This window comes from Ranitomeya variabilis, chromosome 1, assembly GCF_051348905.1.
Source record: "Ranitomeya variabilis isolate aRanVar5 chromosome 1, aRanVar5.hap1, whole genome shotgun sequence".
Taxonomy (NCBI): domain Eukaryota; kingdom Metazoa; phylum Chordata; class Amphibia; order Anura; family Dendrobatidae; genus Ranitomeya; species Ranitomeya variabilis.
The window spans coordinates 102,105,108-102,124,248 of NC_135232.1; the positions used below are offsets into that span (position 1 = coordinate 102,105,108).

Below are 19,141 nucleotides of genomic sequence, written 5' to 3' on the forward strand. Positions count from 1 at the left end.
CATGGGATTTGTAGGAATCCCATCCACTATGCTGTAACATCTGGCCGCAGCGGTTTTGACGCTGCATAAATACACAGCATCAAAACCGCAGCAATTCATGATCATGGGCACAAACCCTTAGAGTGATACCAATTTGTAGGTTAGATAAACTGTAATGAGGATAGACTGTTTGTTCTTCTATAGGAAAATAAGAAATATTTATTTTGGCCTATCGGGAATCCTCAGAGGCCGATCTGGGCAATGTTACTAAGAATTGGATTGATAGAATTGGGGTGGGATATTTTTGATCCCTATTCCTTTGTTGAAGGGGTGCTGCCCGCCTAATCCACCTCTCTCCTCGCTACTCCCCTGCTTCTCCCCTCTGCAAATCCCTCCACTGGCTCCCAATCCCCCAACGAATCCAGTTCAAACTACTAACACTGATCTACAAAGCCATCCACAACCTGTCCCCTCCCTATATCTCTGAACTAATCTCCCACTATCTTCCCTCACGTAATCTTCGTCCATCCCAAGACCTTCTACTCTCCTCCACACTTATTCGTTCCTCACACAATCGCCTCCAAGATTTCTCCTGAATATCCCCCATCCTCTGGAATTCCATGCCTCAACACGTCCGATTATCCACCACCCTCGGATCCTTCAGACGGAACCTGAAAACCCATCTCTTCAGGAAAGCCTACAGCCTACAATAACCGAGCCGCCGCCTCACCACCGCCAGAGCCGCCGCCTCACCCCTACCTTCTGTCTCTTCCCCACTATCCCATAGAATGTAAGTCTGCAAGGACAGGGTCCTCTCCCCTCTGTACCAGTCTGTCACTGTAAACCTGTTTACTGTAAATGATATCTATAACTCTGTATGTAACCCCTTTCTCATGTACAGCACCATGGAATTAATGGTGCTATATAAATTAATAATAATAATAATGAAGAATTAACTCTATAACAAAAAAAGGCACAGGAGCACTTGGGATGGACACTACAGGCCATGACCTCCTGCTCCTCTTGTGACTGCTATCACACCGAGTCTTGAAGTCCATCCCCAAATATCCTCACTGTGTTAGGATGATGAATGGAGTTTTTCCTGCCTGGATTCGGCCAGCTGTTTCAGTTTGTTTTTTTTGTTTTTTGAACTGATATACATTTTTATTAAGAATAACATTACAATTTACATGTTACATTCTTGTTTTCAGTACAAAGTTTTCCCCCAAAACAAACCCCCCCCCATTCTCAACTTATCCCGCCCCCTCCCTGTAAGACAGCCCACCTCTTTTAATAGCTCGACCATCAAAACTATAGAATGACTATCATCTCATTTAGGACTGCAGGCCTCATGTTGTGTTTTTCACCAATTCAGGTCCTTGACTCACCCGTCTTGTTTCAGTTTGTTTTTCATTACATCTTTGATAAGTAAGGCTTAAGCAAGAAGAACCTGACAAGAGATATTTGCAAAGGCTGATGCACTAGGATCCTCCCCAGGTTTAAGAACGCTACAGAAAAGAAACTCTACGCTCTACACTTACCACCGTATCTGCACCCCTGTATCCAGCACCACAGGAAAAAGAGGGGGAAAGATTGAGACAGACAATTGCATTGTAGTTGTATCTGAAAAAATTATATTTTGACTTGCTTAAAAAAAAAAAATCAGAACTCTCGGCAGCACATCATCCTGTGTAAACTGGGTGGCGCTCATAGCAATTAGTCACTGACCACCATAGAGGTATCAAGGAGACCTCTGGTTGTCATGCCGACGCACAGATGACCCCCAGATCATGTGACGGGGTCACCGGTGTGCTTATTTCCGGACTGATGGCAGAGTTTGACAGCGGCATTTAACTAGTTTATAGCCACAGGCAAATCGCTATTCCACCTGCGGCTATTCTGGGCACATGGCAGCTGTTCAAAACAGCTGACATGTCCCGGCTTTGAGGTGGGCTCACCGCCGGAGCCCACATTAAAGCGGGGGATACTGACATCGGAATATTAGTACGTCCGATGTCAGTAAGGGGTTAAAAAATGCAGCAGTTCTAAAATTCAGTCAGGGGAGAAAAAAACAAGAGGTGTGCATAAGATTTCTGAAGTTTCATAGCTTTTACTGATACTGTGAAAAACTTATTATTATTATTATTTATTGTTATAGCGCCATTTATTCCATGGCGCTTTACATGTGAGGAGGGGTATACATAATAAAAACAAGTACAATAATCTTGAACAATACAAGTCATAACTGGTACAGGAGGAGAGAGGACCCTGCCCTCGAAGGCTCACAATCTACAAGGGATGGGTGAGAATACAGTAGGTGAGGATAGAGCTGGTCATGCAGCGGTTTGGTTGATCGGTGGTTACTGCAGGTTGTAGGCTTGTCGGAAGAGGTGGGTCTTCAGGTTCTTTTTGAAGATTTCGATGGTAGGCGAGAGTCTGATGTGTTGTGGTAGAGGGTTCCAGAGTAGGGGTGATACGTGAGAGAAATCTTGTATACGATTGTGGGAAGAGGAGATAAGAGGGGAGTAGAGAAGGAGATCTTGTGAGGATCGGAGGTTGCGTGTAGGTAAGTACCGGGAGACGAGGTCACAGATGTATGGAGGAGACAGGTTGTGGATGGCTTTGTACATCATGGTTAGGGTTTTGTACTGGAGTCTCTGGGCAATGGGGAGCCAGTGAAGGGATTGACAGAGGGGAGAGGCAGGGGCATAGCGGGGGGACAGGTGGATTAGTCGGGCAGCAGAGTTTAAAATAGATTGGAGGGGTGCGAGAGTGCTCTAGGGGAGGCCACAGAGCAGGAGGTTGCAGTAGTCAAGGCGGGAGATGATGAGGGCATGGACTAGGAATTTTGCAGATTCTTGGTTGAGGAATGAACGGATTCGTGAAATATTTTTGAGTTGAAGTCGGCAGGAAGTGGAAAGGGCTTGGATATGTGGTTTGAAGGAGAGATCAGCGTCAAAGATTACCCCGAGGCAGCGAGCTTGTGGGACTGGGGAGAGAGGGAAGCCATTTACTGTAATGGTTAGGTTCGTTGGGGGGGTCGCGTGAGATGGGGGAAAGATGATGAATTCTGTTTTGTCCATGTTAAGTTTCAGAAATCTAGCGGAGAAGAAGGATGAAATAGTGGACAGACATTGAGGGATTCTGGTTAGTAGGGAGGTGATATCTGGTCCAGAGATGTAGATCTGTGTGTCATCAGCATAGAGGTGATACTGAAAGCCATGATATTCTATGAGCTGTCCCAGGCCAAAGGTGTAAATGGAGAAGAGCAGGGGCCCAAGGACTGAACCTAGCGGGACTTCGACAGATAGGGGGCGTGGTGAGGAGGTGGTGTGTGAGTGGGAGACGCTGAATGTCCGGTCTGTTAGGTATGATGAGATCCAGGATAGGGCCAAGTCTGTGATGCCAAGGGATGAGAGGGTCTGTAATAGGGAATGGTCCACTGTGTCAAAGGCAGCCGACCGGTCGAGGAGGAGGAGAACAGAGTAGTGTCGCTTGCTCTTGGCGGTTAAGAGGTCGTTGGTGACCTTAGTTAGGGCAGTTTCAGTGGAATGGTGTGACCGGAAGCCAGATTGTAAGCGGTCAAAGAGGGAGCAAGAAGAGAGATGGGAGGACAGTTCAAGGTAGACGTGTTGTCCCAGTAGTTTGGAGGCATAGGGGAGAAGGAATATAGGCCGATAGCTAGATACAGAGGATGGGTCAAGAGAGGGCTTTTTGAGGATAGGTGTGATGGAGGCATGTTTAAAGCTTGAGGGGAAAACACCAGTTGTTAGTGATAGGTTGAAGAGATGGGTTATGGTTGGGATGAAGACTGTGGTGAGGTTTGGGATGAGGTGGGATGGGAGTGGGTCAAGTGCACAGGTGGTCAGATGTGATCTTGAGAGTAGATTGCAGAGTTGATCTTCTGTAATGGTGGAGAAGTTGGTTTAGGGGGTGGAGGGCTGGGAAGTCGGGAGGAAGGGCTCTGGGGCTTGTTGACCAAAACTGTCTCTGATGCTATCAATCTTCTGCTTGAAAAATGAGGCAAAGTCTTCAGCGGAGATAAGTGGGGAGGGAGGAGGTGCTTGGTGCGGAGGAGAGAATTGAAGGTGTTGAATAACTGTTTAGGGTTGTGAGACAGGGAGGATATGAGAGATGAGAAGTACATTTGTTTAGCTGTGGCGAGTGTGGTCTTGAAAGTAGTGAGGGACTGTTTGAATGCGATTAAGTGGTCGTTAGAGTGGGATCTTTTCCATCTGTGCTCAGCAGCCCTGGAAGCTCGCCTCAGTTCTTTGGTCAGGCTGGTGTGCCAGGGCTGTCTGTTGATTTTGCGAGCTTTGGTATGTGTAAGTGGGGCAGCAGATTCCAAAGCTACAGCTATCGTGGTGTTATATAGAGCGGCAGCGTCATCCGCATTGTGTATGGAACTTATGTCTGTGAGAGGGAGGAGGGATTCAGAGAATGAATGTAGGTCAAGATGTTTAAGATTTCTGCGAGGGTGTGAAAGTTTGTGGGGTGGGGATTGTAGACATGGAGTGGAGAGAGATGAGAAGGTTGTGGTCAGAGAGAGGAAGAGGTGAGTTAGAGAGGTTAGATAGGGAGCAGAGGCTGGTGAAGATGAGGTCAAGTGTGTGACCATCTTTGTGAGTGGCTGCAGAAGACCATTGAGTGAGGCCGAAGGAGGAAGTGAGAGATAGAAGTTTAGTGGCAGCTGAGAGGGAAGTGTCAATGGGGATGTTGAAATAGCCCATGATGATAGTGGGGATGTCCGCAGAAAGGAAATAAAGTAGCCAGGTGGTGAAGTGGTCAAAGAAGGTGGTGGCTGGCCCTGGGGGGCGGTAAATGGCTGCCAGTTGGAGGGGGAGTAGATGCGCACAGAGTGCACCTCAAAGGAAGGGAGGGTAACAGAGGGTGGCAGTGGGATTGGGGTGAAGGAGCAGTTATCTGACAGGAGAAAACCAACTCCTCCGCCATGTTTGCTGCTGGGGCGGAGTGTGTGAGAAAGGTGGAAGCCACCGTAAGAGAGTGCAGCAGGGGAGGCTGTGTCAGAAGGGGTGAGCCAGGTTTCGGTGATGGCGAGGAAGGAAGTATTTTAAATTGCATAAAAAAACCTCTAAAAATGTTTCATGTGAACATAGCCTAAGGCTCTGATCTTCGATATTTTAACTAACCGATAAGTACAAAAACATTGTTCTGACCATAGGGCACGTGACAAGAATGTTCATTCAATCTCTTACAATTCCCTTTGAAAAGTTTATATCGTAAGTGCAGGATAATATCAGATATGAGCACTAGACTTTGATTTGTAGATCCTGGAGTTACCGCTATAATACACTAATAGGGGGCAAACGGCACCTACACCCTGGGCTGTTATCATCTTCAGCACGATTTTGTGTGTGTAAGGGGGGGGTTCGCCCCTATCTTATTAAACATGAAACAATAATTTACGGTACATGATTTTTCTTCCACCTTCATATTGTAAAGATAAAACTAGAGAAAATTAGCAAAACAAAAGTGTATTTCTGCCAGACACATTATGGCGGATAATTAGATATTTATTTTTGTATTTTCAAAATCTTTTATGATTAGTCAAAAATACATCTGTCGCATTGCAATAAAACTGCATCCTCCACAGATCTATTCATGGACTACAGCATGCCACAAATTCCATATAATGGAGCATTAACCTATTATTAGCCAAAAGGTCAAAGATGTCACCAAATGCTTCTGTCATGCATAGGTTCATAGCTTTTAAAGATGAATGTAGACATAAGTCCATCACATTCAACCTTTATCCTAACATTGATGAAGTGGAAGATAAAAGCCCCGTTAGAGGAAAACTGCCCCATATAAGGAGAAAAATTCCTTCCCGACTCCACATACGTCAATCAGACTAGTTACCTGAATCAACGCCTCATCACAGAAACTAGTACCCATAACAAGTGATGAACGAGCACTAAAATGCTCAGATACTCGTTACTCAAGTCGAGCAAATAATAATGCTCGGGTGCTCGACTCAAACAACAAGTATAATGGAAGTCCATAGGAAACTCGAGCATTTTTCCAGCGACCCCTACCCCCTATGGAATCTGGAGGGGGTCTAAAATTTGCTGAAAACTATGTAAGGCCCCTTTCACAAATCAGTTTTTTGCCATCAGTCGCAATCCGTCGAATTTTGAAATAAAACAGATCCGGCGACTGATGCCGCCGGATCTGTTTTTTTTCTCATAGACTTGTATTAGGGACGGATGGCCTCATTTTTCATCCATCGTTCGCCGGATCCGTCAAAAATTGTTTGTCCGGCGGCCGGAGACAACAGAAATAGTAACGTTTTTTGTGTCTGTCGAAAAAACGGGCAACGACGGATCCGTTGCCGTCCGTTGTTTACTTGAATGGAAGCCTATGGTGCCAGGTCCGTAAAATGACGGAATCCGGCGATGGATTCTGTTTTTTTTAACTTGGCATGCTCCAATTTTTTATTTTTTTTTAAAGGATCCAATTAGCCATATCAGCTACTCGGATCCAGTGAAAAAACGGATCCAGTGGAAGAAAAAACATCCATCGCATCAGTTTTTCACAATCTGCGATGGATCAGTTTTTTTTCAAAATTCAACGGATTGTGACTGATGGCAAAAAACTGATGTGTGAAAGGGGCCTAAGCAGTGCTAAAATGGCATTGGAACAGCATGGAGAAGACCCCGGAAGTATCTCTGATTTCCAGGTAGCTGCTGGGAACAATGCTCTCAGAGTATTACGCCACTTTTACGGTTTGACCAAAAAACATACAAAATCGAAGATAAAATTGATATTACTGGAAAAAATGTTAAACATTTTTTCCAGGATAATGACTTGTATATAAGGCAAAATAAGTAAGAGGGGGAAAAAATGCTTCTTCACATCTTGGGCTAAGATCACACGCAGTGTTTTTGCTGCATTTTTGCACATTTGCATTGCTTTCAATGGTGAAAAAAAACATTCCACAGGAAATGTAATGCTATCATTTTAATACCTTATCTGGCCATGTGGTGTGTGAGACCTGATCAGACACATCTAAAATTGAAAATCTTTTTTTTTTTTTTTTTTCAGGCGGCCATCACTATTTTTTTGTAGTGAGCTATCAGGTGGCCCTTTCTACTGTTAGAGGGCCAGCAGGTGTGTTGTGGACAGATAAGACCAAAATAGAGGTTTTTTGGTAAAGCACATCATTTTGTGGACAGATGAGACCAATATAGAGGTTTTTTGGTAAAGCACATCATTCAGTTTACACTAAACAGAATTAAGCCTACAAACAAAAGAACACAGTAGTTACAGTCAAATATGGGGGAGGTTCAAAGATATTTTGGGGTTGTTTTGCTGCCTGTGGCCGTGGGTGCCTTGAAATGTGAAGATTAACAAAGTACCGTATTTTAGGCCACAATGTAATGCCTGGGGTCAGAAAGCTGCTTTGGCATGGTAGTAGACCCATAGTCTTCCAGCAGGACAATGGCCCCAAACATACTTCAAGAACCACCCAGAAATGTATGGAAACAAAGCGCTGGAGAGTTCAGAAGACGTAAATCCTGCTACAGTAGGGTAAAATCTCCCACCACTACCTCTTACATAGAGATGCTACAGAGCTTCTGTGAATGGACACATTACATTTAATTATTATAATTTCTCCATTCCCTGTGTCCTCGGACGGGTGACATCCGAGTGCAGTTCAGTGTTTCCCCAATATTTCACAGTACACCCATAGACTTATATGGGTGTGCTTGATCCAAATATTGTAGCCACGCGCAGCATGCATCGCCAGCGATTGTTTTCCCATGCCGAAACATCATGAGAAAACAATCTCAGATCTGCACTCCCCCATAGTATAACATTGGTTTGAGTGCTGTGTGATAAATCATCGGATAGCATTCGACCGCGTTATGCGCCATTGAGATGGAGCCCTTCATTGTTGTAATTAGTTTGAAAACGCTTTATATTCCATATGTGGGGGTTTCGATGCCCCCTTGGCGTGGTCAAGAGCTTGGTGGACGGTTATGCCCCCCTGAATTTCCAGCTCCCTGACTCTGACTAACAGCGCACACTTGGCCAGAGCGAGCACTGATCGAACCATATCCGCTGTATCCTCACTATAGTCCTGATCTTACCCCATCAGAATATTGCTTGTTTCGTCCCCTGAAAGATGCGCAATGAGCAAAAAGATTCACGTGACAAGAAGAGGTAAAGACATCAGTGCATTGCTGGCTCACAGCTATATTTTATAAGAGGGAATATAAAAGGCTGTGAACAGATGGATGAAATGTGTTGAAAATCATCATTATGTCAAAAATGATATATTTGTCTTTTCTGAAAGCTGATTAACTCACCAGAGTGCAGATAATTTTAGACTCTCCCTCGTATATTCTAGCTGTATGCATTGCTTGGTGGGATAAAATTTCTTGGTAAAACTTACGACTTCACTGATAAAACATTATGCTAAAAGGACTATAACCAATATAATAACTGTATATATACTGAAAACAGAGGTGTAGCTAGGGTTTTGGTTCGGGGGGGCGAAACTTCTGAGTGGGCCCCTAACCAGGTAACCGTCATTACAACTCGGTGACGCGCCCTAATAGTGGAGGAGAACCTCAGCAGATGACCGCGCTGTTACTGAAGATAATCTCTATTTTAAGACCTACATAGATATTACCGCCGTATGGTCAGTGGTAGATACCAGCCCTACAGAACATATAACAGATCACTGCACAGTTACAGAAAATGTCTTACCGCTGACGCAGTAGCCCGGACACGGAGCTCAGAGGGGGCCCACCCGGAGCTACGCTACTGTAAGTGCGCCGATACAGTTACATTCTGCGGCAGAGCAGGGAAAAATCGGTCTCCCTGCTCTGCCGCCAGGCTGCTATGGGGCCTTTGAGCAGGTGGGGGGGCCCGGGGCCAGCAGTGGGCTCCCCGCCCATCACCGCAAGGCATTTAGCCGATTTAGCCGATACAGCTGACCGCATTGATGAGGAAAGGATCTGCCTATGGAGGTGCTGCCTTCCCTCATCAATGCGGTCAGCTGTATCGGCTAAATGCCGATACAGCTGACCTTGCGGTGACTGGCGGGGGGCCCACTGCTGGCAGCGGGCCCACCTCGCCTGCTCAGAGGCCCCATAGCAGCCGGGCGGCAGAGTAGGGAGACCAATTCTCCCTGCTCTGCCGCAGAATGTAACTGTATTGGCGCACTTACAGTAGCGTAGCTCCGGGTGGGCCCCCTCTGAGCTCCGGTCCCAGGGCGCTCGCACCCTTTGCTCCCCCATTAGCTATGCTACTGACTGAAAACCATGTAAAATAATCTGATGATCTGTTCCAAGGGAAAATAATCCAACTCTATCCTCAGAGTAAGTTGTAAAACGTTAGTAGCAACAGATTCTCCTTTGCTGATGTAACCCCTAAATATCCCCTCCCACCGCCCCGCAGATTCTAGTCCATGTGTCCCGATGCCAAGTAGAGCTGGCTTCAGATTTCCTCTCTTGGAACAGACAAACTGTTTAGAAAAGTCGACTCTGTGCCAATAGCAGAACCAGAATTAACTAGATGGGGCTGCCTCAGAGCTGTTCTCCTACTTTTTAGAAAATCTAAATGTGCAATTAGTTGCAGATCCAGCAATATTGTCCCACAGCAAGCAAGATATGATTTTTGCTTTGTGGTATTTGAAAGACGTATTCTTCTAAACCTGGAGCACGTACTTATTACAATAGTTGACTATGCCACACCGTGCACAACTGCGGAGAAATCTTTGGTGTAGTTCATAAGATTTCGTAAGGGTTTTCTGTAAAATCAGCCCTCCTAATCCATCTATATGGACATGTAGGTAATAGAAAGTTGAAAAAAATAATATCTAGAGATCTGTCATGCCATTTCTTGTTCTAGAAAAATCCTCATTTGTTGTAATATGCAAAGAACTGTTAGGATCTATGGGCCGGACATAGATCTCCATAATAATCGGCCCCCAGAGTTTATTTTAAATGAAAGGGACGTTACCAGTGTGAGGCATGTAATGACTGACAGTCTGTTCTCCTGATCTACATGTCTCATCACAGAATCGCATCACAGGTGCCGAGAAGACGTAGAACTTAATTTCTCCATTGTGAATTGTGCGCGTACATGGGACTGCACCCAGATGACATCCGAATGCAGTCCGATGTTTTTTGGTGCGCATGGTCCGATTTGCAGAGTTACTTGCAGCATGCTGCAATTGTTTGTCTCCTGCTGAATCAACATGAGAAAAAAATCGCTGAGAGCATTTGACCGTGTTATATGCTCGTGTAGGTGAGCCCAAAAGCTGACCATATCCATAAGGCCGGTTTCACACGTCAGTGGCTCCGGTACGTGAGGTGACAGTTTCCTCACGTACCGGAGCCACTGACACACGTAGACACATTGAAATCAATGCATCTGTGCAGATGTCATTGATTTTTTGCAGACCGTGTCTCCGTGTGCCAAACACGGAGACATGTCAGTGTTCGTGGGAGCGCACGGATTACACGGACCCATTAAAGTCAATGAGTCCGTGTAAAACACGTACCACACACGGACGTTGTCCGTGTGCAATCCGTGTGCCGTGCAGGAGACAGCGCTACAGTAAGCGCTGTCCCCCCCACATGGTGCTGAAGCCGCCATTCATATCTTCTCTGCAGCAGCGTTTGCTGTAGAGAAGATATGAGTAATCCTTTTTTTTTTTTTTGTTTCTCGTGTTTAACATAAAGATCCATGTCCCCACCCCCTGTGTGCCCGCCCGCTGTTATTAAAATACTCACCCGCCTCCCTCGCAGTGTCCTGTCCTGGCCGCAGCTTCTCCTGTATGCGGTCACGTGGGGCCGCCCATTACAGAAATGAATATGCGGCTCCACCCCTATGGGAGGTGGAGCCGCATATTCATGACTGTAATCGGCGGCCCCACTTGACCGCTCATACAGTAGAAGGTGCGGCCAGGACAAGAAGCAGCGCCAGCGAGGGAGCCGGGTGAGTATTTTAATAACAGCGGGCGGGCGCACAGGGGGTGGGAGGGGGGTGGGGACATGGATCTTTATTTTAAACACGAGAAACAAAAAAAAAAAAAGGATTATTCATATCTTCTCTACAGCAAACGCTGCTGCAGAGAAGATATGAATGGCGGCTTCAGCACCACGTGGGGGGGACAGTGCTTATCTCTAGCGCTGTCTCCTGCACGGTGCGTGTGATACCCAGTTGGCACACGGGCAGCACACGTGTGCCACAGAAACGCACGGGCACACGGACACGGATAACTCCGGTACCGATTTTTCCAGTACCGGAATTATCTGGATGTGTGAGACTGGCCTAAGATAGCTGGCTGCCAAGATAATGTTTGTCTGACATCTATCTCTTACGACTCCCCCATACATATAAACATTCAGCTCCGCTAAGCGCATTGTGTTTTTGATGGGGAAAGCAGAGAAAGTCGCTGTCAGACACTTTTTGGCAGCAGCTTATCTCCCCTGACAACAAAAGGATCAGGATCAAGTGTTCCAATTCCAGCTGTTGGATCCTTCTTTTCCACTGTCATCATCTGTCCTGGAAGAGTTAAGTGGGTGTCCATACAAATCAGATGGTTGTCCAGTCCTGCCAAATTTAGTGGGTTTGACAAAACTGTATGAAGTGTTTATGGAGGCCTTAACAGATACTGCATCCAGGTGGGGAATTAAATTACTGCTTTTTTGTTTTTGCATTTTCTAAAGAAATAAATGGAGTAAATTTTGCATACTCATAGCCACTTAATTTATTCTATACATGGGGACCTCTGTCATGGAGTTAATTGAAGGTTCCCCCATTCAGACATTTATAACAAGTAGTGATGAGCGAGTGTACTCGTTGCTCGGGTTTTCCCGACCCCCACATGTACTCAGGCTGGCTAGCAGCTGTAAATCATGCAGCTGTGTCAATAAAAACAAAATCTCCGAGCAGTTACAAATACCCGGAGACCACCCAAGCCCACACACAACTTATTCCCAACTGGGCAAGGTATCACATATTCAAAGATTGAGGGATAACTTGCTGATCTCTGGGGTCTGTGGTTTGATTTGGAGCTAATGGGCCCCAATGAAAATCTCCAACAGGGCCACCATGTCATACCTTCCTAATAGTAGAAATCTTTTCATATGGACCAAAGGGACCTTATTGGGTTCTCTAGACTCAAAGACCAAGGTGTGACTGTAACCCCTCACCCACCATAATTACACCTCTGGCTTGGGGTCAAACTGTGGGATCCCCACTGATCTGGAGATTGAGTCCTAAATACCCCATTAAAATTAAGAGGTGGAAAAAATTATCCAAACATTACAAAATTCTTTATTAAAACTCCAAAATGACCCTGTCACTCTTGATTAAATGACGTTATTCAATATTCGTGTGTCCATTAACATGAAATTAATTTATCCCCTAGGATTTTGGGCTCGAGAAGTTGGGAAGTTGATAGGACTTGAACATCCTCTTATTCCTGTGCACCATCAGTACGTGGTTACAGGGACAGTTCCTGAAGTGAAAGCCTTGAAGAAGGAGCTTCCGGTTCTTAGAGACCTCGAAGGCTCATATTACTTGCGCCAGGAGCGTGACGGACTATTATTTGGTCCCTATGAAAGTCAAGAGAAAATGAAATTGCAAGAATCCTGGGTCACAGATGGAGTCCCACCAGGTATCTAAATATATTAACCCTTTATACATGAAGGTATTATTTTTGTAATTTCACCCTTGCTTTGCTGCAACAGTTGGGGAAAAAGTGATGTTTTGCATTTTACTCCAACCTTGAGCTCTCCTCACAGGCCTGTTATAGAAAGTACTTATATTCTCCATGAAATAACAATGCTGGAGCATCTTTTCTTAGAGATCTGTATTATTTTGTTCCTGGTGGTACCATTTCTCATCAGTTTCTCATCCAATCAATAGTGACAGTATTGGGGTTAGTTCACACCACCGATGCCCCCACATCCAAGAAAAATGGTTTGACTATTCTGATCAGACTTCAATCAGAGTTGCATCAGTTTTTCTCAGATATATAGACGTCCATTGGCTATTTTTAAAAAATCATAAAAAATTGCCGTGTGCACTACTGGAAAGGATGGTGCTAAGGTTAGGTTCCCACACCTTCATAGACTATAATCAAAAGAACCTAGCACTCAACTTGATGCTTTAGAGTGAGCTTTTATTGTAGTGGTACTCAATAAACGTTTCGGTCCTACACATGGACCTTCGTCAGTAACGTACTAGAGAGTAGAAGAACGACCATAGGGTCCAGAGGCACAAAGAAACAGCGTCTTATATGTGAGCCAGATAGAGGCGGTACTGTGGAGACCGTGATAGATGATAGCGAAGGCAGACGCGGATTCCACCGGTGGAATCCGCGTCTGCCTTCGCTATCATCTATCACGGTCTCCACAGTACCGCCTCTATCTGGCTCACATATAAGACGCTGTTTCTTTGTGCCTCTGGACCCTATGGTCGTTCTTCTACTCTCTAGTACGTTACTGACGAAGGTCCATGTGTAGGACCGAAACGTTTATTGAGTACCACTACAATAAAAGCTCACTCTAAAGCATCAAGTTGAGTGCTAGGTTCTTTTGATTATAGTCATTGGCTATTTTAATCTGACACTCAAAATCGGACATGTCTCTGATTTTTTTTTTTTTTTTTTTCCCCTGTGGACCACTAAGACCAAGGGAAAAATTGGACACATGCACATGGAATATCATAGTTACAAGTACTATCCATGACAATCAAGAATAGCACTCATACAAGAAAATCAATTGTGTGCACGAGCCCTTAAACTGAGTAGGGAGAAAAGCTATTGAAAATGGATTGCTAATGACCAACTGTGAATATATTCAAACATTTCCAGGCGGTGTAACAAAGGGATTGTAAAATACAGTGTTCTAAGGAAAGGTAGCCCAGAATTGATATTTTTATCAGGAATACAAGAACTTACTAAAACAAACATGTCACATTAGGTAAGAATAAAGGAACCACAACTCCTACAGTTCTACGCAATGGTGAACCATGATATCCTATATTTGGGGTAGATAAGGTCCATGTGTGAGTTTTCCTTCCCCAGGGTTATGCTGCTTAGACATATTGCACCATGCAAACAAATTGACAAATTGCGATTTGGCCACACTGTCTTGGCATTTCCTGATTTCCCTATTCCTGCCCTCATAATAAAGTAAACCCAAAGTGCAATATTCCCAATTGTCTGCAACTGTTAATTCATCCACATATATTTACCACTAATGTAATGCCATTTACCCATGTACAAAGCAAATCACTATATTATGCATACTCAAGGAGAAAATCGAGTCCAAATTGCCGATAAAATTACACCAAAATTGTATTTTTACAAAAAATAGTAACACAAAAACAAATTATATCCTTTGTGTACAACTTATACAATGGGTTTTAAATTAATAGGTGATTGAATCCACAGGTGTAGAAATGGGGCCGAAGAAAGGTCAGGATATAAATACGCATGGGGTGCAACAACAGGGCATGTAATCTGCTTTAATGGACTATAGCATGTCACATGTATATAGCTAAGGCACTTAACAGACCGCCATAGCATATAGTATAACGATCCCCATATCACTCTGCTGCACTTGACATCAATGCATGATCATATTAAGTAAAAATGGGAGTTAGTTACCCATGATGATGATTTGTCCTGCCTTTACCTCGGCCTTGTATCCCGACGTGTGTTTCGCGTTCAAATTACCGCTTCCTCAGGGGGCATGGTAATTCATGTAACACAATGATGAAAGAATTGCAGTTTTTACCCCTAGACCCTAAAGTTGTGAACTCTTCTGTTGCCCCCACGTCACATGCCTGCCACATCTATGACTTGTATGGGTATCAAATGGAAAGATTTGTCAGACTTGTTCCTCACTATTCCTATTAGATCACTGTATGTAACTGAGGTTTTTAGACATTGAGAAAAAATAATTTTATACACAGAGTATAATCTGTATAGAGATTGAGACAACAAGAAATGATGGGAGATTTCAGGTCTGACAACTCTAGAACTGTAAATGCAGACATTGGCCATTACTTATCAGTCTAAGACCACAAACCAGTGTTTTGTAAAGTCAGTCAACATTTATTTATGTAAATTATTAAATCATGTTCAGCATTAAAGGGAACCTGTCACCCCCAAAATCGAAGGTGAGCTAAGCCCACCAGCATCATGGGCTTATCTACAGCATTCTGTAATGCTGTAGATAAGCCCCCGATGTATCCTGAAAGATGAGAAAAAGAGGTTAGATTATACTCACCCAGGGGCGGTCCCGCTGCGGTTCGGTCCGATAGGCCTCGCAGTCCGGTCTGGGGCCTCCCATCTTCTTAAGATGGCGTCCTCTTCTTGTAGTCACGCTGCTGCTCCGGCGCAGGCGTACTTTGCCTGCCCTATTGATGGCAGAGCAAAGTATACTGCAGTGCGCAGGCGCCGGGAAAGGTCAGAGAGGCCCGTTGCCTGCGCACTGCGGTACTTTGCTCTGCCCTCAACAGGGCAGACAAAGTACGCCTGCGCCGGAGCCGCAGCGTGAAGACAAGAAGAGGACTTCATTGTAAGAAGATGGGAGGCCCCGGACCTGACCGCTACGCCCATCGTACCGGGACCGCCCCTGGGTGAGTATGATCTAGCCTCTTTTTCTCATCTTTCAGGATACATCTGGGGCTTATCTACAGCATTACAGAATGCTGTAGATAAGCCCCTGATGCTGGTGGGCTTAGCTCACCTTCGATTTTGGGGGTGACAGGTTCCCTTTAAGAATAAACAATGATTATAATCATTGTATGTGTTTGATATTGTGACTCTTCACACTGGGGAGTTTCATTCAGTAGACTGTACCCACTTATACCAACTATATTTCTGTGATTCATCTAGGTCAGTGTCTAAATCTAGAATGACTTGTGAATAATTAAGCTTCTCTATGTTCTCTCAGGTTTTGGAAAAGAATTATTTGAATCTGATCTAGACCGGATCATGACTCACGTGGAGGCAGCTATGGACATGGTTCCCGTGCTTAAAAATGCAGATATTATCAACATTGTTTCTGGTCCTATAACATACTCTCCTGATATTCTTCCAATGGTTGGACCTCATCAAGGTGTCCAAAATTACTGGGTGGCCATCGGGTTTGGGTAAGTGAATAAATTATGTTTGTACACTTTGAAAACTTTCCTTTGGTGGTTTCAGTGAAAATAGATAATAACTATTCATAAACTAAACTTCTACTGTATACATACATATATAATAAACTAAAATATCATGAATAAAGTGTATGAGAGAAACACACCAGCGCTATCCTCCAGGAGTAACCCTCAGCGGCTGGTATCAAGACAGGTAGGTGCTGAAACTGTCGTGAGAAATGCCAGTACAAGAAAAAAATCGAAACCGCGCTTGAGGGAATGGAACCTCCAGAACACGTGTGCACAAAAAAATGTATACCAATATGGGGATCACCCTATACAAATATAGTGGGAGATGCCCAAGCAGAATATTACCTGAAAAAAGGAGGAATAGATGATAGACTAGAGAGCCCACGTTGGGTGAACAGTAACGTGCCTGTTGCAACCTAGAACGCGTTCCCATCCGGTATCCACACCCCGGACGCTCCTCCGCAGGACCGGACGAGCACATCCATCTCTGGTAGCGCCACACCTGCCTCTGGTTGCAACACACGGCACCGGCTCCAGGCACGTTACTCTGTTTTCACAGTCAGGCATGTGCAGCCTGCAGGAGCTCATATACTAGGTTGCAACAGGCACGTTACTGTTCACCCAAAGTGGGCTCTCTAGTTTATCATCTATTCCCCCCTTTTTCAGGTAATATTCTGCTTGGGCATCTCCCACTATATTTGTATAGGGTGATCCCCATATTGGTATAAATTTTGTTGTGCACACTTTGTTGTGCACACGTGTTCTGGAGGTTCCATTCCCTAAAGCACGGTTTTGATTTTTTTCCTGTACTTAAATATCATCAAACTACATCCACCATGGTCCTCAGAGAAATATAGTTGCATACGACGATGAATTTTGAGAAAAGCAAAATTCTTGTTTCTTTGCCCAGTGTTGTTTATTATTTGTGTCTGCCAGAAAAAGTATTAAATTAGAGATTTCAGTCTTTCACAAAATGAGCTGATAGGTAAGGAAGGATGTATGTGTATGTGATGTTTTATATACAGTTAGGGTGGTTGGCCACTTTTTTTTTATTTTTTTTATTGATTACCTTTACTTTGGATAGGCCATCAATGTCTAATCTATGGGGGAGTAACATAACATAGTTATTAAGGTTGAAGCAAGACTTTAAGTCCATCTAGTTCAACCCATAGCCTAACCTAACATGCCCTAACGTGTTGATCCAGAGGAAGGCAAAAAAAAACCATGTGGCAAAGAGTAAGCTCTACATTGGGGAAAAAAATTCCTTCCCAACTCCAAATACGGCAATCAGACTAGTTCCCTGGATCAATGCCTTATCAAGGAATCTAATATATATAACCTGTAACATTATACTTTTCAAGAAAGGCATCCAGTCCCCTCTTAAATTTTAGTAGGGAATCACTCATTACAACATCATACGGCAGAGAGTTCCATAGTCTCACTGCTCTTACAGTAAAGAATCCGCGTCTGTTATTATGCTTAAACCTTCTTTCCTCCAGACGTAGAGGATGCCCCCTTGTCCCCGTCTCAGGTCTATGATTAAAAAGATCATCAGAAAGGTCTTTGTACTGTACCCTCATATATTTATGCATTAAAATAAGATCACCCCTTTGGCTTTCGTTTTTCCAAACTAAATAGCCCCAAGTGTAATAATCTATCTTGGTATTGCAGACCCCCAGTGGCACCCCTAGCACTCAGCTGATACCGGCGCCAGACAGAAGTTCTCAGATTCTGCTGGAACACAGCAGCTCCATCAAAACTATAGTGTTCTAATAAGGCAACTATAGAAATGATGAAGCTGTTGTGTTCCTGCAGCATCTGAAAACTAGAATCTCCATTTCTTGGGGGGTTCAGCGCAGCTCCAGTAAAGCATGCAATACAAAGCGATCAAAAAAAATCATAAGCACCCCAAAATGGGGAACAGCCAATAAAATCTACAGGTTGCCATGCAAAAAAAAACAAGCCCCCTTGAAATACTATTGATGGAAAAAATAAAAAGATTACGAGTCTTGGAAACTGGAAGCTATTTTTTTTTTTTATAACTTTTAAGATTTTTTTTAAGAAACCAGGATAATAGAAAAAATAGAAAAACAAGTAGAAATATAAATGCACTAGTTTTGGCATTGCCATATTTGTCCTGACCTAAAGAATCATGTTTCCAGGTCATTGTTACTCCGCTATTAATGCATAAAAATGAAACCCAAATACAATGGCACAATTTGAGTGGTAAAGTGAATGGTGTCATTCAAAACCTAAACTTGTCCTGACAATAAGTCAAGCCATCATATGGCTATGTTGATGGTAAAATAAAAAAGTTATGGCTTTAGGAAAAAGAGGAGGAAAAAAACCTGCCAAATTGGAAATTGGCTACGTCATTAAGGGGTTAATTTGACTTCCTCTACATTTTGGAAGCTGCAGGTATTGTGTCTTTATGACAGCACATACTGGTTCATGCTCTAGTGATTCGGACAGTTATTATTAGATTGTAGATCCAGATAATTGTCCGATGTATATCGACAGCCTAGTATCCAATAATAAGTCTGAATAATGTCTGAGCGCAGACAAGACGTGTTGTCCAGAGAATAGTGGAGAATGAGAATAGGAGGCTTCAAGCCTATTAATGTGACCACTGACATGAAATGGTGTAATAATCAGCTGTATGGTTTCAGGTATGGTATCATTCATGCTGGTGGCATCGGCAAATTCTTGAGTGATTGGATTCTTGGTGGAGAGCCTCCTTTTGATCTCATTGAAATTGACCCAAACAGATATGGAAAATGGACCAGTACAAAATACACAGCACTGAAAGCAAGAGAGTCGTACGGATTCAACAACATTGGTATGCCTTTAAATCCACAATTCTGAAGCTGGTGTAAAAAACATTGGGTCAAGGATATTATTCAAATGAATGTTTATTCTTTTTAAAATGAAGTTATACAATTTTCATGTAATATACTGACAATCCTCAATATCTTGCTTAGTTATTCAACAG

At 43.9% G+C, this 19,141-nt stretch overlaps 1 protein-coding gene across 1 annotated transcript in view; it reads left to right on the forward strand.

Annotated features, from left to right (window-relative positions):
- Positions 1-19,141, forward strand: part of DMGDH (dimethylglycine dehydrogenase) — a 133,482-nt gene that overhangs the window by 79,570 nt on the left and 34,771 nt on the right. Inside the window, exons 6-8 of the mRNA XM_077286953.1 lie at positions 12,392-12,640; positions 15,933-16,131; positions 18,819-18,988. Of these exons, the coding sequence (XP_077143068.1) occupies positions 12,392-12,640; positions 15,933-16,131; positions 18,819-18,988 (618 nt within the window). The remainder of the gene's footprint in view (positions 1-12,391; positions 12,641-15,932; positions 16,132-18,818; positions 18,989-19,141) is intronic.